Source organism: Schistocerca americana, chromosome 2 (genome assembly GCF_021461395.2).
Source record: "Schistocerca americana isolate TAMUIC-IGC-003095 chromosome 2, iqSchAmer2.1, whole genome shotgun sequence".
NCBI classification, from domain to species: domain Eukaryota; kingdom Metazoa; phylum Arthropoda; class Insecta; order Orthoptera; family Acrididae; genus Schistocerca; species Schistocerca americana.
The window spans coordinates 703,650,365-703,674,566 of NC_060120.1; the positions used below are offsets into that span (position 1 = coordinate 703,650,365).

Below are 24,202 nucleotides of genomic sequence, written 5' to 3' on the forward strand. Positions count from 1 at the left end.
CGACACACTACATTTGTAGTGCCCCTGCCCACTATACTCATTACTCGCGGCAGTCAATCTACCGATTCCCGTAAGAGTTTGAGCAATTTGAGTGCATCCGTACTGAAGAAGATCATTGGCCGGTAAGCTTTATCTATATGAAGATGGTATCTGTTCTTTCGAACATGTCTGAAAGAACAGATACCATCTTCATATATAATTCAGATTGTGTCCACATTTCCTTCGGCGACCTTGGCGTGCAGTAACTTCAGCAATCTGTTCAGAACGGCGTTTCTTCAACTAAACATATTTCTGCTTCTTTATTACTTTTATGTTCTATCTCCACTTGTTTATTCAAATACTCAAACTCCTCCGGATTTCGAGTTTGTCTTCGTCTACGTAAGAGCCATTCAGAATCAATCATTTTCTGTGCAGGAGGTAAATGTCATCCAGAAATGACGCTACGCTCGCCAATACAATCGTGTTTCTTAAAAGTTCTCAGCCTATCATAACATATCTGTACAAAATCTGAGGATTTTCTTAAAGGACAAAAAAGTATTATTCAGTTCTTAGATCAAAGAGTCAAAAGAAATTTTGGATAGCCTGTAAATCCAAGTGCGACTTAATTGTTTCTAGTTCATGCGAACTAAGTTTTGAGCACTGTTGCTTGTTGTACTTTTTATCAGAGAAAAATAGAGAACTATATTAACTTATAAATTTGTTGACACCATATATGTTCCAAACATTACTTTCTTAGTTATAATGTCACTGAGCAGTTTTAAAATGATCTCACTTTGGAAAAACAACACTAACAATAAATACGTATTACAATAGTTATAGCATATTGTAACACTGACGTATTTTGCGTTTAGTTGGTGCTGCAAATAACCTAAAATAACTTGATGCAGCATTCGAAGGAGGGGGGCAGTGTATGGCAAGATATCAATGTCTACTTTTGTCTTCTGCTGGAATGGAGCTGTGCCTCGTTATTGTGATAGATACCACAGCGATTCTGAGAACCCAAGGCTTCGTCTCCATCACTGGTGCACTGGCGGAGCTAATCGCTATGGCAAAGATCACAACAAAGAGGCACAGCTTCACACCAGCAGAAGATTGGCCAAAGATTTCTGGCCACCCACTGCCCTTCTACTCCCCTCAAATTCTCTACTAACCACTCCAGCAGCAGAACAAACGAACAAGATAATTCTACTTGAATTTAGACTAAGACATTTTAGCTATAAGTAACATCTGTATGCATATACACAGTAAAATTCATGTTGAGATCATTTTTTTATCATTGGATCCTGTTCTTTTAAAATTTCGGAGCATTTACAAAGAACTTCTACAATCAAACCATAAGCATTTTCTGTTTATCATATCGATTATTCCACAGCCTCTTTGACTTTTGTCCTCTTCGGGTTTATATTTTAGTGAAGAATCTTTCTTCACTATACCGTTAATGTATTCTATCCATTTTGACCGTTTTCCTGGCTTTTGTTTCCTAACTTATCTTTTGATCACCAGTAACAACATAACATCGTTTCCTTTGTGATTTAAAAGATAATTATTATGTGTCTACAGACAACAATGAGAATGAAGAAATGGTGAGCAACAATAACTAATGAAACAAAGTGACTAACAAGAATTTACTTTTTTTTATATAATCCACTTCTGTAGGTTAGTATATCTTTCCGCCACGTGGAAGGTCTAAGGCCAATCCATGAAAGGATCAAGACATGTCCCCTAAGAAGAGAACTAGGAAGGCACAGGTTCATGAGACAAACAATACAGGGAGCTACTTGGTGACGTGGTGGCACCAAATTCTGCAAGGTGGCTTTAACAGCCAGGAAAGAGATATATCAGATACACGCTCCGTGGTACTGAACGTATAGCGAGGATTCTATCATGTTTCCTGCATTTCAACATCCTTTATACTTCTCTTCTGTATGGCGGTATTTATTCCATTTTATCAAAATGGCACTGATCTTTTTTGTATTTATTCATGTTGGGACATACATTTGATTTTAATTTGATCAACAACCTTCGTTTATTCTTGCGACATGTCTGGACAACAGTAACTGCCTTTGTTCTAATCTTTTAGTTGCATTTTCTTTCACTTCTATAATATTTCTTACTTCTTCGTTTATTTCTTATTTTGACACCTTACGATCTCGTCTAGTATATTTCTAGTGCTTGTAGGGATTTTTTTCAGTACTGTCCAGTCTCCATAATGAGTTCCATATCGATGTTTTTTCTGCACTTCGGAATTAACGGAGAATTTTGTTGGGTCTCCTTTGTTCTATGTCTTTCACGTTCTGCATGTTTTACGACAAAAAATCGAAAGCATTTAAATTTCTTATTTCCTTTAACCTCTGCAACACCAATGGGAAGGGAGGAACGGTACTTTATGCTCACATCTGAAAGTATTGTAATCTACTCAATTATTTTATACTTTAATATATAAATATAAATTTTTAATGAATTCTTCTAGTAGGTTCCATGCATGTTTTAAATTTGTAAGTAAAATGTAACCTTGGAGTTGTCACTTTCCCCAGTGAAGAAAGGATGTCAAATTAAATACCTTTCATCTGCCAAATTTCCACCCTTATTTTATTTGGCAACCAGTTTCAGCGTTTTACTACTCCATCTTCAGGCCCCTGGCCGATGGGTAGGAAGAATCTACCTCGGTTGTGATCAAAACAGGAGCCAGCAATACTGGTATTAGTAGATTTTTGCTACAGTTATCACTTCAACCATCACCGCCGACTTGATCACAACCGAAGAAGATTCTTCCTCTACGTCGGCCAGGGGTCTGAAGATGGCTTAGCAAAACGCTGAAACTTGTTGCACAAATAAAATAAGATTGGAAATTTGACTGTTGAAAGGTGTTTAATTTGACGTCCTCTATCGAACAGCCGAGTCCCGCAACCATCTCTAAAATGATGGAAATACAGAGTTCCCCAATGAATGTTTTATTCAATATTAGCAGGTTCATGGCCGTCCTTATGCATCTCGAACTTCTTCAAAAATATTTTGAGAGTAAATGTGAAAAATAATGAATAAAATTTGCATTTTTAAACTTATTTGTGGTTTTCATAAAGACGGTAGTACGCGTTATTGGACAAGCATTGACACTGCTAGGAGTGTAGTAAAAGTTATTTTTAGGTAGTGGGCCTAATTACACTTCTCTAAAATGTATGTTGTTAATATAATTCAAGAAGAAATAATGAATATGGTTTCTTTTAATGTTACAGAATGGTCATAAAATTTTCGTTCCAGATAAACAGTCTTGCCATAAACACTGTCGTTTTTAACATCTCAGTTTGTGTGGTTTTCGTGAGCAATAAAAAGGGCGTAAAAGATGTTTATGTTGATCTCTATTCCAATTTTATGTACAAGTTCCGGAACTCTCGGAACCGAGTGATGCAAAACTTTTTTTATGTGTGTATTACACAGCACTTAAATTTGTAGAACGCGAATTATTTACAAATACTGCGCAAAATAAAACCTCATGTCTAACAAGAACAAAAACGGTTGAAAAAGGAGTAAACTGTCGGTATCTAGTGCATGTGATTCTAAAATCAGTCTCCAGTCTGAAGTACCGACCAAAAGATTTCCTGCGTCCGTAGGTACACTATCCTACAGACATAAGACTCGCTCCTACAGAAAAATAGTAAAAAAACGGTAGTGTAAGTAATTATCTTTTCAGGTGAACTCCATCACCTCCGTATTGCCTCATCAGTTGAAGCTTCTTTGCTTAAGCTTCTTGTTCGCCCTTCGCACATCTAGAGTGAAATTAAAAAAGATACTCGTACATCCGGACAAGCTTTAAGAAGCAGTCTGTGTTATTATACTAGAGAATATGAAAGTCTTTTTTACAACACAAGTCAGACCTCATCAGGATTACGAGAAATGAAGGACTGAAAGAGGAGTCAGAAAGAACTTTCTGTGTCTTCAAAAACCTTGCAACCGCCCTCGAGGCCTCTTTTTATTACGCAACCAGGGAAACAAAGGCGGAAAATCTAATCTCAACCAACCTTATTTTGCTGATGAGAATGTATTTTTTGCTTCTAAAACAGATAAAAATGCTACCAGGAATAGAAGCATTAATTGGAGCAGTTTTGAAAGTAGGCTTTTACAATAAACCGGTAACAATGTAATCAAAACTGAAAAGCGAGAACTACAAATTAACAGTGAAGTCATACAAACTGTTGATGCGTTTTTCTGTTTAGCGAAGGTGACGACGATAACGCAATAAAAAGTGAAATGAATAATAGAGAGCTTAAAATGTCGTGTGCATTGCTGGTTAAACTGAAGCAAACTTCCGATTCGTCTGGAAAAGGAAGCTCACACTCAGTGTGTATTATCAGTTTCGGCTTATGGCAGTGAGACATCGACATTTAAAGGTGATACCTTCTGTTTTACCTGCTTTGACAGCATTACTTCTCAGAGAGAGGAGCCTGGAAGCGTGTATTAAACTAGTATTTATTTTATACACATAATATTATGTCTATGCCTATATACTACTAGCATTGTTATTATGCGCCAAACAGTATTAAATATTGACTCTGGCGTCTTACAGCTCACATTAGCTATGCACGTACGTTATAAAAATAGAAATGCGGTTTGAAACAGTTTATATACAAACTTTATTAAATGGAAAAGTGTTGTTTTCATGTCTGCCTACTACTTAAATGCATCTACTTATCAGAAAACTTCGTTCCTCGTCAGGTCTATTCAAAAACGCCATAGCAATGAGCGGATCGACATTAAACCCTTGGGCATTCTCTAGAAATGCAACAGACAGGGCGATAAGGTTTGCCCAACACTTGGGATACACAGGGAAAACTTCAAACGATCTCGTAAATTTTCTGAAAAATATAGATCCGTCTACGCTAGTGATGGACCCGTATGTTGCTCTATCGGAAGAGGTATGTATATGTCACTCATTATTTTCTTTAATTCAATGAAAAACTTTTAGTTATATCGCTGCGTTTTACAACACATGAAAAATGTCTTGACAAACCAAAAGCAAATAACAATAATTGTAAGTTACAGAATGCCATAGAATGCCATAATATCCATTTAATAATTTTCATGGAAAATATAGTGCTGTAACTTACTTTCACGTCAGTTACCTGTGATGTATCCCTTAGGTATAATTGTCTGCCTTACTACTGTCATAGTCTCGCCTAATTGTCTTACATCGCATATCCAATAAAAAACTTGTTTTTGTGAATGAACCGAGAGTTCAACAGATTAAAATAGAAAGAACATTCTGAATAGACTAGTAAATAGGCTTTAATAGACACTGGGTTTTGCAGGGGTGTTAACATGTATGTCAGTGATACGTACATTCCTAGAGAAGTAGTGATTTAATTTTTGAACCCAACGCTTCTTTATCCATTGCATCCTGCAGATTTTTTTAATCAACAGGCTTGCCTGTTCCTTAGCACTTACGTTATGTTTCAGAGGAGAAAACTTTCATCCGTTATGTTGTTCTCGGAATGGCATATAAGTTTCTCAGTTCATAAAGTGCAATTTTCATAAACTTCATAACACACAATCATCTGTCAGAGTCATACCAAGTTTCCCCTACGAGTGACAAAAGCGCTGTCCGCAGAGTTACTTCCCTCTGCGATTTAATTAACAAACCCGGCATTTGACGTGAAAACAGCAGTTGCCAGCTTTTATTTCCAATTGTCACGACGTTAGCTACCTCTGGCGCTGGTGGGACGCAGAAATGACGAAAACCATACAGTCATAACTTCTAAAGACTGGGTATTATGTCGCTAATGTGATTTTTGATATTGGTGATATTGAGAAGGGGGATAACATTGGGTGTGTACAGATCACACACTCATAATGCGTTGAGATGGGAGACCATGGCACACAACATGGGTAAACGTATCCATCCTGTCCACTGAGTGCCCTGTACCCAGTGTCATGCCATGTATCCCAGACAATACTTCTGCTGACATAACTACATATTGTGCTGGCCTTCACAACGAATCAACGGAGAGAAATGAGAGACTTGGCACGAATGAAGGAACTCAAAGTGTCTAGCTCGTTGCCTGAATGTTTTCACGTGAGTTTACATATGCACTAGTACACTACTGGCCATTAAAATTGCTACACCAAGAAGAAATGAAGATGATAAACGGGTATTCATTGGACAAATACGTGTGATTACATTTCACGCAAGTTGGGTGCATACATCCTCAGAAATCAGTACCCGGAACAATCACCTCTGGCCGTAAAAACGGCCTTGATACGCCTGGGCATTGAGTCAGACAGAGCTTGGATGGCGCGTACAGGTACAGCTGCCTATGCAGCTTCAACACGATACCATAGTTCATCAAGAGTAGTGACTGGCGTACTGTGACGAGCCAGTTGCTCGGCCACCATTGACCAGACGTTTTCAATTGGTGAGAGATCTGGAGAATGTGCTGGCCAGGGCAGCAGTCGAACATTTTTTGTATCCAGAAAGGCCCGTACAGGACCTGCTACATGCGGTCGTGCATTATCCTGCTGAAATGTAGGGTTTCGCAGGGATCGAATGAGGGGTAGCGCCACGAGTCGTAACACGTCTGAAATGTAACGTCCACTGTTCAAAGTGCCGTCAATGCGAACAAGAAGTGAACGAGACGTGTGACCAATGGCTTCTCATACCATCAATCCGGGTAATATGCCAGTATGGCGATGACGAATAGACGCTTCCAATGTGCGTTCACCGCGATGTCGCCAAACACGTATGGACGATCATCATGCTGTAAACAGAACCTGGATTCATTCTAAAAAATGACGTTTTGCCATTAGTGCACCCAGGTTCGTCGTTGAGTACACCATCGCAGACGCTCCTGTCTGTGATGCAGCGTCAACGGTAACCGCAACCATGGTCTCCGAGCTGATAGTCCATGATGCTGCAAACGTCGTCGAACTGTTCGTGCAGAGGGTTGTTGTCTTGCAAACGTCCCCATCTGTTGACTCAGGGATCGTGACGTGGCTGCACGATCCGTTACAGCCATGCGGATAAGATGCCTGTCATCTCGACTGCTAGTGATACGAGGCCTTTGGGCTCCAGTACGGCCTTCCGTATTACCCTCCTGGACCCACCGATTCCATATTCTGTTAACAGTCATTGGATCTCGACCAACGCGAACAACAATGTCGCGATACAATAAACCGCAATCGCGATAGGCTACAATCCGATCTGTATCTAAGTCGGAAACGTGATGGTACGCATTTCTCCTCCTTACTCTTTCTTCATGTCAGCACGTTGTAGGTGTCGCCACCGGCGCCAACCTTGTGTGAATTCTCTGAAAAGCTAATCATTTTCATATCACAGCATCTTCTTCGTGTCGGTTAAATTTCGTGTCTGTAGCACGTCATCTTCGTGGTGTAACAGTTTCAATGGCCAGTAGTGTAATATTGGTGATATGCTGTGAAAAGGAAACTTCGGAGAAGCACTGAAACCATGCAACAGTGGCCGCCTAACAGGTACCAAGCTGAAAATGATGAATAGCATTTCCAAGTCAGCAGAACTATCTGACGGTTTAAAGAAATATTTCTCTTTTTCGATGACAATGGAAGATAAGTACAGGGTAATAGGGTCTAATGTAAGTAGTGCAGCATCTATCACTATCATAAAAATAAACTTAGGCAAAACACTGTAAACTCAACACATAAAGGATTACGCCATGATTTTGCGATCATTATTCGCATAAACGCTATATGTTGTTCATCAAATGCTACAACCGTAGAATTTAAACGAAATAATGTATTGCTATGTAACTTAGTAAGCTTCATTATTGGTTGGATAACTGCTGATTTCGCTGTATGTAGGAAAAGCGTTCAATATAATTTAAAGAAAAAGCATTAACTTTACTTTATATATTCTTTAGTTGAAGGGAACTTCACACTGAATAGGCTGTCCTTGCTGGAAGTAACAGTAGTAAGTATGTACGAAAATTTTCTGTGGCAGGACAGCATGACGTCGTTCACGTGTATCTGGGTGCCGAGCGCTGAACCGGCGCTCGACGGGGCGTTCTTAGCAGAAGAGCCGTGGACGCTTTTGTCTGAAGGCCGCTTCAATCTGGTTCCTTTCATGGCTGGCAATACTGACCTCGAATTAGTTAGCTACACACAGCGTACGTATAATAAATGTTTTCATTTCTGTTTAATAATTATGGTGTAAAAGCATTTGTATAGTAATCGTCTGCGCTAACTATTGTTTCTCTAGTCTCTCAGAATTCAAAAACTGTACGTTTTATTAATATACAGATAATATCAAACAAATTCTGCTTGCATGTTAGCTGTGATTCGGTATGTACTTTGCATGTTGGTCTAGTAACTTGGAAAGCATTTAACAACACACATGGAGACGCAATATTTACGTGGATCTAGCTGAATGTATAAGTATTACGTGGATTATTGTTATTGCGAGTACTCGTTATATACTGCAAAGCCGACAAATTCTAAAGATGACAGAAAATTACGTCTATGTAGGGTTTAATATCACCTCGACAAGGTCATGATAAACTGTGCGACGTGAATATTATTGTTGTAATAACGAGTGCTACTAGTTTCTTTTACAATACGTAATATACGAGAAAATGAGGTATCTAGTTTACATATACTGAAGAACATTAAGCCTGATCGGGTCAACGAGCAACTGTCCCATTGCCACATATAGGATCTGGGCTGAGTTTTCAGCAGTGACAAGGTATTTCCTATCTGCGAGGCCTCGAAATTAGAGAAGCGAATAATTATGAATTTTCAGTGAATTTGATTCACTTATATATACCTGCATTTGCGATAAACATTAAGTGGAAACAATCATATATTATATCGTTGCTAATCACCATTAATGTCCTACTGCACAGTATGCATTCTGTTAAGTTCACAAACATTTTGCCCTTGTACATATCGTCTCCAAAATGTTCTGAACATTTCACTCTACAGACCTTACAAGGTTATGTATTTATGCTGTGTACGTACAGCCACACCTGTGGACAACACGGTCGCGATTTGTCTCAGAATGAGACTATGGAGAGCATTCAAGGAATTTTAACGGTGTATGATAGTTCCCTCAGAGACTGTTACAGTGGTTTATGTGAAATTTTAGTTCACTATCAGTACGGGCTGTATGTCTCCTTCCCAGTAACCAACAATGAAAGTAGTATTTACATCCGATCTTAGCTCTGTAATTATCAAATTAATATTGTTACTCAAACGTGGTACTTACTGGAAATACAGAGAACGTGGAAGAGAGGACGCACCAATATAACTGTCTTTCCACAGGACTTGTTTATTTAACAACATAGAAACTGTGTTATCAGATAATCGAAACATTTAACGATAAAATGTTCTTTGACAAAATGAACAAATTTGTAAAATTCTTTTGATATTAAACCTCAAGTTGCAAGAGGTTTTATCTTGCAAAACAAATCTGAAGTGCTGTATAGCACAACATGACAATGATTACAAGACGGCTGGACCTGCAGCCCGCCCGTTATCGGGTGAAACGCAGTGTTTGCTACCGCGCTGGACACTGTCTGTCTTATTAAATTCCCTTCTGCAACACATGAAAACGATATAAGCACCATTGATGACATGAGTATTCAATTACTCAAAACAAATGATTAAGCTTTTAATTTGAAATCTGTATGTCGAAAGGTTTGGAGTTAATGTGCTTAAAGGTTAAACAGATTTGCAAACAATATGACAATGATAAGGCTTACTTCAAAGCAACCAACCACTTAATTCCAATCGACAACCAAGGTGCGACTTGTTCCCAACCCGTCCCTTCTGACAATTGACTAAAGCCCTGGTGACAATTGGCTGTTAATATTTCCAAGGTTAAACTGATTGTCAGTTATTAAGACGGCTCTGAAGGATCGTCTTAAAACATCACTTGTGAATATTTACTACAAGAGAACTCACTCGACGGAATCACAAGATCAAGCTAAAATACACCAATAATGACCAGGTCTTTCAAACAACGAACGAACAGCGTAATACAAAAGGTTGTTCAGATTATAACTAATGACTGAGAAATGCAACTACAATCAAAGAACTGTACCGGTTAACAGCTAAATCTAACCACAAGGTCCCTCAATTGTTTAACGACAACCTGTGTCTTAGTACAATTGTTCCGGTTGTATTTACTACAAAGAGCTGATTATTTAGAACATTAATGATCAGGTACAAGCCAGAAAGGAAAGGCCACATAATAGCGGGACAAATTTTCAAACAACTAGTGTCTTAGTAAAATACTACTGCCTATATCTAGGACCAAAGAGCCGACCGAGTAAAACTCTGAGGGGCGGGTACAAACCAGAAAATAATAAGGAGGGCAGGTAGATAATGAAACAAATCACCACGAGGATTACAAAATGTTACTCCCATTTATCACCAAGCAGTTCCATGGATCCATGGTGCGTCGCAGCGGTTTCTGAGTGGTGCCGATAAAGGCAGGTAGAAGAGGGCAGCCAGGACACGAGCGGTCGTCCGACACGAATGTTGCCAACCAACCGACGGAGTGTCGGCCTGCTGCTTGTAGGCAACGCTGACCCCGGTGAAGTACTCCGGTATCTTCGCTCTGCGCACGCCCTCCTTGTGCAGCTCGTGGTTTCGGCCGCTCGGACCTCGTGGCCGCCTCTGTTCGCGACGCTACCGCCAATCCCCAAACTTGGTGCCTCCCTCTTCGGGCCAGCAAACCCCGTATATATATCGGCAAAAGAAAGACCTTTTAAGGATACAACCCACAGATACCAACTCTTCCTCATAGATATTGGCAATGGGGCCGCAAGAGGGATAGTCCATACTACACCTGAGGCAGTGGCGCCAGACAGAACAGTCTGCTAATTCAATGGCACCAAGGCTCAGTTACCAGTTCTTCTTATGTAGCCAATTCGACACAAATAAATCAACGCTACCGTAATCGTTTCATGATCAGTTTGGTCAATTTTATTTTTATAATTTTACAATTGTTTAATTGCAAAGTAAGGTCACGCTACGAATGAATAATTTCTACTGTAACGTATTTGTTTTCATTTGGCGTCTAGAAAACTCTTTGGAGAAAAGTGTTTGGTAGGCTAATCAAAAAGAAGTACAACATCTGTTACAAAATTCGGAGGACTTACTCTCGTTACGATAACATGTAAGAAACATATTTTTTTCTTAAAACAGAGAAAGAACCTGCTTGGTAATTCGTGGAACAAAAAGTACATCGTTAATCTATACTGTCAGCTAAAAGTGCTTTCGAGGTTTACAGACTTTTGTATAACAGAGATAGTAGTTCATAGTACTGGTAAAGAGATGAGTTATTATTGCTAGGGAAGGAGAAAGTGAGCATTACTAATACGCTTACCGGCACTTCATCTACAATTAAATTAATGTTGCACGGTGACAGCCATGCAAACATTTACCAGTATGCTACAATGTGGTGGCCTATAGCCTTTTGGCTTCCAACGGTAGTAACGTTGGAGATTTCAGGACCGTTTTCAGTACAATATTGTTAAGGTTTTCGTGGCCGCCTGTTGACGAACTGCCTGTTGGCTCCTGTCTCGGGTTCTTCGGTCGACGTTCGTCTGATGATTTTCCTGACGATTCGCCAGCACGAGTTGCTGGCCTTGTAACGAAGTTTCACCCTCCATTGCTGCTGCTGGACTTGAGCTGAGCTCGGGGCCGCAGACTATATGTACCTGGCACGCCAACGTCCGAGGGCTTCTCCGCGGTCATTTTCGGTGCGGCTCTCCTCTTGCTACCTGCGACGGTCGTTCGCTGCAGCACGGGAAGCCAGGATCCGTTTACCTTGAGGCTTTCCTCTTTCTTGTCGAATCTGTTCGCGTGTTTTGTATTTCTACAGATTCTCTGAACAAGTGGGTGCGATAGTTCTTCTCAACAGCCATAACTTCCGTGTCGGCGAATTTTACTACGTGGTCAGCCTCACAACAACGCGTGGTCTGCCACAGCCAATTTCTCCACCTGCCACAACCTGCAATGTCGCTTATGTTCTGTGATCCTGGTGCTGATCGATCGTCCAGTCATTCCAACATAAACTTTTCCGCATGAGCATGGTATGCGGTATATTCTTTCCATTGCAAGTGAGTCCCTTTTCTCCTTTGCAAATCTGAGACACTCTCTGATTTTCTTTGTCGATTTGTAAATAGTCTTTACGCCGTGTTTGCACAATATACGGCCGATTCTGTGCGTCAATCTGGGAATGTGTGGCAGAGAGGCCGTACCCGACATTTCTTTTTCTGATTTCTCACTTCGCCGACGTTTTGGCTCTTTCATGCTTCTAATATCACTTGTGGAGCTCCCGTTGCTCCTCAGAACACTCTCCAAGTGTTGTATTTCGCTCCTGAGGTGCTGCGGCTCACTTATTCGTCTTTCCTGCGTTACGAGCGTCTTAATCATGCCTCTTTTATGGCTCGGGTGATGATTTGATAGTTTGTGCAGGTATCGGTCCGTCTGTGTCGGTTTTCGATATACGCTGTGTCCCAGGTTTTCACCATCCCTTGTGAGCAGCACATCTAGAAATGGAAGTTTTTTGTCCTCTACTTCTATATTAAATTTTATGTTGGCATGGAGACTGTTCAGGTGTCTTAGGAAGTCACCGAGCTGTTCTCCACCATGGCTCCACACAATGAAGGTATTATCGACGTATCTGTACCATTCATTAGGTTTACAAGGTGCCAAATCCAGTGCCTCTACTTCGAAGTGCTCCATGAAGAAGTTCGTCACCACTGGAATAAGAGGACTACCCATGATGACGCCTCCCAGCTGTTTGTAGAAGTTGCCATTCAACGTGAAATAGCTCCTGGTGAGACATACATGAAAGATCTTTGTGATGTCTTGCGGGAAGATGGAACAAAAGTGCCACTCAGGGACTCTCTGCAGCACGTCGGTTTCACCTTCCCGCAAGACATCACAAAGCTCTTTCATGCCCCCCAACCCACCGCCACCCCACACCGAATCCAGGGCTATAGTGCGGTTCGGCCCCCAGTGGACCCCCCATCCTCCTCTCCCCCGGGAACATCTCATACCGGACGAGTGTAACCCCAAATGATTGCCTGGTAGAGTAATTGTGGTGTAGACGTACGTGGAGACAGTGTTTGCGCAGCAATCGCCGACATAGTGTAACTGAGGCGGAATAAGGAAAACCACCCCGCATTCGCCGAGGCAGATGGAAAACCGCCTTCAAAACGTGCCAGGAACCGGCACGCCTTCCCGCTCGGGAAGCAGCGCGTTAGACTGCACGGCTAACAGGGCGGGCTGTTATTAGTCTTTACTAAGTTTTTATTATGTTTGCGTTCAGCTAACCAAATCTTTCTGCCAGGCTGTGTTGGATAATATTTTTCAATTTAACCTGGCAACCTTAGTGCAGTAGAATAACAAACTGTGTTATTCTTTATCGCTTCAATCGCATTTTCCATTGCCTCAGGACCCAATGTTTGTTGCTCTAATGTATGAACATATTCTCTAACTTTCTAGGCACCTTGATGTCCTAGTATCTGAAAGAAGAGATGGGGTTAATTCATTCCGAGCCATCACAAATGGATAGAATGGTGGATGACAGCTTTGTATTTAAATAGATTTACAAGTCCATCTGTACTATTATGTGTGATACCAGGTGTTGAAGTATGAAACAGAAATTACACGTCTGTTGTATGAAACTGATAAAAAATATTTTATCCAAAATTATCTCCATTGCTGTTTATACATTTCTTCCACCTCTCCGGCAGGCTACGAATGTCATGCCAAAAACATTTCTTTTGAAGCGAACCCGTCAGCGAACCATTTTGGTACACTTTCATACGAATAAAGCGTTTTTCAGCTAGAGCGTGTCCCATTGTCGTAAACAGATGATAATCGAAAGGAACCAAGTCTAGAGAATAAGCCGCATGCCCTACCATTTCCCAACTGAACGTCTCGATCGTTTCCCTGACCCGTGTTGCTGTGTGTGATGGGGCGTTATCATAGAGAAATATGACTTCGTGTTGCCTTTTTCCATATTCCGGTCATTTTTCGCGTAATGCTCGATTTAAATTGATCATTTGCTGTTGGTACTGATCAGTGTTAACGGTTTCACCAGGTTCTAGAGGCTCATAACAGATGACACCCTACTGATCACACCACACACAGAACATTGTCTTCTTTCCAAAGCGATTTGGTCTTGCAATTGACGTCGATGGTTTGCCTAGACTCACACATGATTTACGATGCTTAAGATCCATTCTCCATCACCTGTCAGTACTTTCTTTTGTATCTGGCGAGCAGCATTTCTCGAGTGGCCTTTCGAGTTGCTTGCTGCCTTTCATTCAGTACATGCGGAACTCACTTTCCCACTATCTGCGCCTTTCCCACAGCTTACAAACGAAGAGATACGGCTTTCTACTTCACATTCAGTTGTTCCTCGAGTTCATGTTGAGTTTGAGTATAATCTTCATCCAATAAGGCCTGTGATTCGTTGCCTCCGAACCTTTTCTGTGGTGTCCCGCGCTCGTCATTTCTCAGGTCAAAATCACCACATTTTAATTTTTTTGAATCACTCGAAACCCTGATTTCGCAAGAGGATGTTCGCCGAAAGTTTCGACAAACATTCGATGTGGTTCTGCAGCAGTTTTCTTCAAATGAACCAAGAAAACCAATGCCGTCCGCAAATCGTAGTTCGTAGGCACAAAACTCAACATGTTTACAGGTTTCAAACAAATATCAGCGTATGGAACTTGAGTTAACGTGTGCTGACATTCTTCGTCAGCCGTTGCAGAAAGCGCATGGAGCTGCGGACGCAGTCCCACGGGCCCTACACTGACGCCTAGCACCATGTAGAGAGAAATTCCGGCTTCATTCTTCTACACCTGGTATATGGAAGTAACTAACTGTCTGTGGTGAAAACAGATCAAAAATGACCTGAAAAAAAACAGTTAGCTCGGCTGCTTTTTCCGATCATTAGTGCCGCTACTTTTCCCGATTGGACGCTATTTCACAGTGAAATTATCAAACCGAAAGAAACAACACGCAACCACATTCATAAGCTATTTAGACATTTATATTGTAAAAGTGTATTACCCTATGTTTAAGTGAGGTAATAAGGTAAATATATATAACATACCTTACATTAGGCAGCTGAAAGTTGCGATTTAGAAAAGCTTTTAATAAAAAACAACGGACTAGGCCTCCTCTGGAAAACTGACTGGCAGCAGCATTGTCCAGGGGCAAAATTATGTATTGGCCACTTTTCCAGCCGTGACCACCTTACCCCATATTCCGCTACTTACAATAATTTTGTAATTCCACCATACAAGTAATATGGAATTTTAGAAAAAAAATATTGATAAGTCTTGTTAATAATAGTTATAATAAAGTTAGGACGCTTTCAGTGGGTTTTAATGTCTTTTTTCTTACACTAGGATTGGTCAAATAATGTGAAAAACCTGTTATTAGCAATTTGTTATCGAAGTATCCTATCAAACTCAACTGTACATCCACTAAAATTTTGTTTTCCTCTAGTACCACAACGTTCACCAGGTGCCCTGTGCTGCCAGTATGTTTATGACGACGGCAGTGCATTTCTCTAATTATGAAGCAAGATGGCGGTGTTCTACTACTTTGGATGATCATATCTTATTTCTAAATAGACATGCGGTTACTTGAACTGGAGCATTAGTTGGTATGGGTCAGACAAACAGTTCTGTTTAGTCTGTCATTGGTGTAGCACGGAGTAGCGGAGTCCAAGGTGGTAACACTCATCGTTATAACGCTGGAAATATTCAACATACACTGATCAGCCAGAACATTATGAGCACTTACCTACTATCGATATAAACCGGTCAAGGCGATAGCGGAGTCACCTGGCGAGGAACGACTGCTAGTCAGACACACGCACGGTGCGTACCAGTGAGCGTGCTGTCCGTGTCTTGAGTGGGGAAGGCGCATGATGTATCTTAGTTTGACGGAGGGCACGTTGTGAGGGCGCGGAGGCTCCGTTGGAGCATTTCGGAAACTGCACGAATTGTATGCTATTTGAGGAATGCTGTGGCGAGTGTCCTCACCATGTGGCGAAATCAAGGTGAAATCATGACCAGAAGTCGTAGGGTTGGGTGGCCGCCCCTCGTTACAGATGTCGGACGTCGTGGGCTGGGCAGACTGGTAAAACACGATAGGCGGCGAACTGTGGCGGAGATGAAATCAGACTTTGATGGTACAGGTGCGTCTGAACACACAGTGCACTGAACACTCCTAACTGTGGGCCTTCCCTGCCAACGACCCAATTTTAACACCACGACATCAGCAAAAGCGCAGGTGACTCCAGTATGCAAGAGAGGTAAAAGAATGGACCCGCAAAATTAGAGACCAATATCCCTAACGTCCGTTTCCTGCAGAATCCTTGAACATATTCTCATTTGGAATATAATAAACTTTCTTGAGATAAGAAGCTTATGTGCAAGAATCAGCATGGTTTTAGAAATCACCGCTCTTGTGAAACTCAGCTTGCCCTTGTCTCACGTGACACAGTGAGAACTACGAATGAACGGCAACAGACAGATTCATATTTCTAAAATTCCGGAAAGCATTCGACACGGGTCTCCACTGCAGGGTGTTAACGAAGGTACGAGCATACGGAATATGTTCAGATATGTGAGTGGCTCGAAGACTCCTTAAATAATAGAAGCCAGTATGTTATTCTCGACGGCGAGTGTTCATCAGAGACAAGGTTATCCTTAGAAGTGTCCGAGCGAAGTGCGGTGGGACCGTTGTTGTTCTCTTTATACATAAGAGTAGCGGACAGGGTGGGATGCAATCCGCAGTTATTTGCTCATGATGCCGTCTTGTGCGATAAGGTGTCGAAGTAGAGTGACTGTAGGAAGATACAACACGACTTAGACAAAATTTGCAGTTGGTGTGATGAATGGCAGCTAGCCCTAAATGTAGAAAAATGTAAATAACATATATGAGTAGGAATAACAGACCTGTAATGTTCGGATATAGTATTACTAGTGTCCTGCTTGACACAGTCAAGACGTTTAAATATCTGGGCGTAACGTTGCAAAGTGATACGCCGTGGTACGAGCATGTGAAAACTGCGGTAGGGAAGGCAGATGGTGGATCCTGGTTTATTGGGAGAATTTTAGGAAAGAATAGTTAACATGTAAAGGAGAACGCATACAGTATGCTGGTGCTATCTATTCTTGAGTATTGCTCGAGTGTTTGGGATCCCTACCAGGTCGGATTGAAGAAAGACATCGAAGCAGTTAAGAGGCGGGCTGCTAGATTTGTTACTGGTAGATTCGAACAACACGTAACTATTACGGGGATGTTTCGGAACTCAAATGGGAACTCTTGGAGGGAACGCGACGCTCTTTTCGAGTAATATTAGTGAGAAAATTTAGAGAAACGGCATTTAAAGGTGACTGCCGAAATATTCTACTGCCGCCAACATACACCGCTCGTAAGGACCACGAAGGTAAGATACGAGACATTAGAGTTCTTACGGAAGCGTACAGATAGCCTGTTTTCTCTAGCTCTATTTGCGACTGGAACAGGAGGAGAAATGGCTCTGAGCACTATGGGACTCAACGTCTGAGGTCATCAGTCCGCTAGAACTTAGAACTACTTAAACCTAACTAACCTAAGGACATCACACACATCCATGCCCGAGGCAGGATTCGAACCTGCGACCGTAGCGGTCGCGCGGTTCCAGACTGTAGCGCCTAGAACCGCTTGGCCACCCAGGCCGGCAACAGGAGGAGAAATGACAAATAGTGGTACAAGGTACTCTTCGCCAAGCACCATACGGTGACTTGCGGAGTATCTAGTAGATGTAGACGAAACCAATCCCGACTGTCGCTAGCCGTATCTCCACAATATCCTTTCTTCCAGGAGTGTTACCCCCGCACGCTACACAGGAGAACTTCTGTTAGGTACTAGCGCAAGTAAATCTGTGAGAACGGATCGTTAATCGATCTCGGGTAGTTCAGTATGTAGCACTTGACTTGGAAAGGCAAAGGTTCCTGGATCGAGTCCCCGTCAAGCACGCGGTTTTAATCTGCCAGGAAGTTTCATACCAGTGCACGTTCCTCTAGAGAGTGAAAATTCATTCTGGAAGGTAGAACTGGAGAATGCCATTTAATTGTTTCTTATGTATTTGGATAATAAGCCGGCCGCGGTGGCCGAGCGGTTCTAGGCGCTTCAGTCTGGAGCCGCGCGACTGCTACGGTCGCAGGTTCGAATCCTGCCTCGGGCATGGATGTGTGTGATGTCCTTAGGTTAGTTCGGTTTAATTAGTTCTGAGTTCTAGGCGACTGATGACCTCAGAAGTTAAGTCGCATAGTGCTCGGAGCCATTTGAATTTTTTTATTTGGATAATAAATGTAAGAAATTTTCTATTTTCTGACGACAGCTGGCGGTGGATTTTCAACAGAGGACAAAATAGAGTACCTGAATAATTATTTCGACGAAATAGTAGGCTGTGACTTACGTCTACCGACGAAGGAGGAACGGCTACAAGGCGCTGAGTCTGTCAAGCAATTCTACTACAACGGCAACGACATCACGCTGAAGGACAACTACACCACTGCTCTGGTGAGTCACAGGCACGTGTATATGAAAAGAAAACTGCTCTGACTTCTCCACTCTGTCGAGCTTCATATTCGATTCCGTTGAATATTGAACTTTGGGCTGAGGGTTCTACCGGGTGCGATGGACACTGTTTTCACATTCTGTAAAATGGCTGCTTTGCAACTCATAATAATTTCTGTATACTAAATAGTTGTCTTTTCAGATAATAGGGTTATAAACTCTACATTAGTCGGAAAATGAACACCTCCAGGGATATAATGTGGAAATACTGTGTTACCTTGCAGCAATGATAAACTAAGCCCCGTCCGAACAGGCCTCGGAAGGCCCAACGGTACCGACCGACTGCCGTGTCATCCTCAGAAGAGAGACGTCACTGGATGCGTATATGGTTAGCAAGTGATCAGTACGCCGCTCTCCCGGCCGTTTTCAGTTTTCGTGACCGGAGCCGCTACTTCACAGTCAACTAGCATTTTACTTGCTCTCTGAAGCGCTGAGTACACCCACCTAGCCAATAGCCCTCTGCAGACCCTGACAGTCCACCATCCTAGTGCTAGCAAAGTCCGACAGCGCTTAACTTCGGTGATCTGACGGGAACCGGTATTGCCACTGCGGTGCGGCAAGACTGTTGACTGCAGCTCTGATAAACTGTGATAAAATCAAAGATCTGCTCTTAAAATTAATATTCCTCGCTATATCTACCTGTTGCCACATTTCGTTAAGGAATCTTGCTCGTAATGACGAGCAAAACAATTGTTGAATCTTCATCTGCTGTAAATGCTACATGCAGATATATCTAATGACCCTTCTGACTATGGGACTTGATGACTATCTACATATCCATCTGCATCTACGTCTTTATCTGTACTCGGAAAGCCACCTACTGATATGCAGTGGAAGGTAAATATGGTACCAATCGCCTTTGAAACGCAGATCATCATACGTAACGCGAGACATACTCAGTTTCCTCCTTGATCATCATATGAGCCTGACATTGAAGTAATGCCTTTACATTTGGTAGGGTCGTTTTCTCAATATACACTGGCGGAATAATAAATCCCATCACCAAGAAGTTCGTAGGGGTATTTCTACATCTATTCCGATTTCACGCCAGTCGCATTCCTCCACTATGAAGATGCAAATCTGGTTTGCTTTAAAATCACGCTGTAATCCTCGTGAGCGCCAGTTAACTTTGAGATTGGACGTGGTGAGCTGATGTTAGTAATGCCTTTAATGCAAGAAAGACGTCATTATCAACACTTCACTGAGTTTGAACGAGGGCGTGTAATAGGGCTACGAGAAGTTGGATGTTCCTTCTGCGATGTTGCGGAACGACTTGGCAGGAATGTAGCTAGCCACTGTTCATGATTACTGGCAGCTGTGGTCACGGGAATGTACACCCGCAAACGGACCGGGCTCCGCTCGGCCACTAGGTACTACAGGAAGGGAAGACCATGGTGTTCGGTGTATGGCTGTGGTGCAGCGGCTGAATCTGCACCTGCAATTTGAGCACCAGCTGGCACCACAGTAACACAGCGAACTATTGCAAATCTTGGTTCGTACTACACTGTCGACTTTCCTATCAACATTTTCACAATCATTTCTTGTAACATTCTCATCTACATCTGGTATATCAACAGCCCTTTAGTTCCTTGAGAACATGGTTTCTGTAACTGTTTGCAGCTGAATTTTACATCTCTGTATATATATACATGCCCAGTCCCACGAAAATTAAACGTAAAACTACGTTTGAAGAAATGAGGTCTTTTTGAAAATTTGGTGATATTTGGAACAGAGTGGCATACTTAGATTACCAGGCGTACCCAAAAATGGAAAAGTCTGATGCTAAATCTCCAAAAGGATATATCTGCAGTCATCAGAACAAAACACATGCCTTTTGGAGATTTAGCATCAGATTTTTCCATTTTTGGGTGCACCTGGTAATCTAAATATGCCATTCTATTCCAATCATCACCAAATTTTCAAAACGACCTTATTTCTTCAAACGTAGTTTTTCGTTAAACTTTCGAGGGACCACTTCGATTCAGAGTTTGTTGCGGCCACAACAGCTTTATTGCTCGATGCTTTTGGTAGGTATTCAGCAGAGCAGAGTCAAGAACTTCCATCTCATTAACTATTCAGTTTTGCCGTTCAGCAACTCCATTCTGCTGAGGAGTGTATTGGGCAATAAGCGAATTTTTCGCTCCAGACTTACGGACATCGTTATTACGGAACTTCAAATGGTTGAAATGGCTCTAAGCACTATGGGACTTAACATCTGAGGTCATCAGTTCCCTAGACTTAGAACTACTTAAACATAACTAACCTAAGCACATCGCGCATATCCATGCTCAGGGCAGGATTCTAACCTGCGACCGTAGCAGGCGCGTGGTTCCGAACTACATCTACATCTACATTTGTACTCCGCAAGCCACCCAACGGTGTGTGGCGGAGGGCACTTTGCGTGCCACTGTCATTACCTCCCTTTTCTGTTCCAGTCGCGTATGGTTCGCGGGAAGAACGACTGTCTGAAAGCCTCCGTGCTCGCTCTAATCTCTCTAATTTTACATTCGTGATCTCTCCGGGAGGCATAAGTAGGGGGAAAAATATATTCGATACCTCATCCAGAAACGCACCCTTTCGAAACCTGGCGAGCAAGCTACACCGCGATGCAGAGCGCCTCTCTTGCAGAGTCTGCCACTTGAGTTTGCTAAACATCTCCGTAACGCTATCACGGTTACCAAGCAACCCTGTGACGAAACGCGCCGCTATTCTTTGGATCTTCTCTATCTCCTCCGTCAACCCGATCTGGTACGGATCCCACACTGATGAGCAATACTCAAGTATAGGTCGAATGAGTGTTTTGTAAGCCACCTCCTTTGTTGATGGACTACATTTTCTAAGGACTCTCCCAATGAATCTCAACCTGGTACCCGCCTTACCAAAAATTAATTTTATATGATCATTCCACTTCAAATCGTTCCGCACGCATACTCCCGGATATTTTACAGAAGTAACTGCTACCAGTGTTTGTTCCGCTATCATATAATCATACAATAAAGGATCCTTCTTTCAATGTATTTGCAATACATTACATTTGTCTACGTTAAGGGTCAGTTGCCACTCCCTGCACCAAGTGCCTATCCGCTACACATCTTCCTGCATTTCGCTACAATTTTCTAATGCTGCAACTTGTCTGTATACTACAGCATCATCCGCGAAAAGCCGCATGGCAGCGCTTAGAAACGCTTAGCCACAGAGGCTGGCTATTACGGAACTCTGTGTCATCCTCTGAACGTAATTCTTTCACAGCAACAGCAACATGAGTTTTTATCATTTTAATGAATGGTGGTTATTTTACTTAAATGTTATCTTTGCAACGTAAAATTTTCGTTATTCTAAAACAGGATAAATCATCCTTAAAAACAGCGAAGTATCTATGACCCTGCAAACCATTTTCTTTCATATGTCCGCAAAAATCTGCATAAACTTATCATCCGGGTTTAGTGGATTTACACACTCTTTCACCAAACGCCAGCCGATGAGGTTTACCATAGACACAGCCCTCACAAGAACTGCTATCAATCTTTGTCTCTATATAACGATCCTTCAAAAACTGCTTCGCATCGCGTTTATTTTGATGAATCATGTTTTCATTCCATTTCTATATGTGTTGTTAGTCTCAGCAACGACACAAGATATGTGTTGACGAACAACCTTCGCAGCTGAACTATGAAGCTAATTTTCACCACTGGATTTCCTTTAGAAAAAAATCACTATATGCCACCTACGAAGTTGGCTCGAAGAGAGGCATCTGACTTACACAGGCAGAGCTGTTCTGTTTAATTAGACCAAGCAAGCTTCAAATATTTCCGAAAATCGGAGAAATCTGTGACATTGTTGAGGCTAATACAAATGAAATGTCCTCCATATATTTTTGTTTGTACCCAGTTTCACTTCTAAAGGAGCAGAAAAAACCCAAAAGGTAATTTGGTGTATTAGCTTTGGCAAGAATATCTTTGAAAATGTGGAATCAAATTTTACAATAATTTAAAATTTTTTCAGAACAGCCCACCACATTTAAATATTTTTGAAAAATAATATCGTTTCTTATAACATAAATTAGGGATACTTTAAAGCTACATACATCCATGTGTAATGAAGCTGGTTTCTGCTATACAATTTTTTGAAAATAAGCTGTGCACATTGTATTTACTGAGTATTTTCAACATACCTAATTAAAATATCTAAACATTCATTATTAGTATAGTTATTTATTTAACATATGTGTTTTAGCTTTACAATTTTTATTTTACAAAAAAAAAAGTTCAAATGGCTCTGAGCACTATGGGATTTAACTGCTGTGGCCATCAGTCCCCTAGAACTTAGAACTACTTAAACCTAACTAACCTAAGGACATCACACACATCCATGCCCGAGGCAGAATTCGAACCTGTGACCGTAGCGGTCGCGCGGTTCCAGACTGTAGCGCCTAGAACCACTTGGCCACTTCGGCCGGCTATGTTACATGATACATATTTTTTGTTTTTCTGTTTACCCCCCATGAACCATGGACCTTGCCGTTGGTGGGGAGGCTTGCGTGCCTCAGCGATACAGATGGCCGTACCGTAGGTGCAACCACAACGGAGGGGTATCTGTTGAGAGGCCAGACAAACATGTGGTTCCTGAAGAGGGGCAGCAGCCTTTTCACTAGTTGCAGGGGCAACAGTCTGGATGATTGACTGATTTGATCTTGTAACATTAACCAAAACGGCCTTGCTGTGCTGGTACTGCGAACGGCTGAAAGCAAGGGGAAACTACAGCCGTAATTTTTCCCGAGGACATGCAGCTTTACTGTATGGTTAAATGATGATGGCGTCCTCTTGGGTAAAATATTCCGGAGGTAAAACAGTCCCCCATTCGGATCTCCGGGCGAGGACTACTCAAGAGGACGTCGTTATCAAGAGAGAGAAAACTGGCATTCTACGGATCGGAGCGTGGAATGTCAGATCCCTTAATCGGGCAGTTAGGTTAGAAAATTTAAAAAGGGAAATGGATATCTTAAAGTTAGATATAGTGGGAATTAGTGAAGTTCGGTGGCAGGAGGAACAAGACTTTTGGTCAGGTGATTACAGGGTTATAAATACAAAATCAAATAGGGGTAATGCAGGAGTAGGTTTAATAATGAATAAAAAAATAGGAGTGCAGGTTAGCTACTACAAACAGCATAGTGAACGCATTATTGTGGCCAAGATAGACACAAAGCCCATGCCTACTACAGTAGTACAAGTTTATATGCCAACTAGCTCTGCAGATGATGAAGAAATTGATGAAATGTATGGCGAGATAAAAGAAATTATTCAGGTAGTGAAGGGAGACGAAAATTTAATAGTCATGGGTGACTGGAATTCGTCAGTAGGAAAAGGGAGAGAAGGAAACATAATAGGTGAATATGGATTGGGGGGGAAGAAATGAAAGAGGAAGCCGCCTTGTAGAATTTTGCACAGAGCATAACTTAATCATAGCTAACATTTAGTTCAAGAATCATGAAAGAAGGTTGTATACCTGGAAGAATCCTGGAGATACTAAAAGGTATCAGATAGATTATATAATGGTAAGACAGAGATTTAGGAAC

At 41.7% G+C, this 24,202-nt stretch overlaps 1 protein-coding gene across 1 annotated transcript in view; it reads left to right on the top strand.

The window, feature by feature from the left end:
* Positions 1-24,202, top strand: part of LOC124596285 (esterase FE4-like) — an 83,592-nt gene that overhangs the window by 32,284 nt on the left and 27,106 nt on the right. Inside the window, exons 6-8 of the mRNA XM_047135377.1 lie at positions 4,711-4,910; positions 7,964-8,129; positions 18,392-18,573. Of these exons, the coding sequence (XP_046991333.1) occupies positions 4,711-4,910; positions 7,964-8,129; positions 18,392-18,573 (548 nt within the window). The remainder of the gene's footprint in view (positions 1-4,710; positions 4,911-7,963; positions 8,130-18,391; positions 18,574-24,202) is intronic.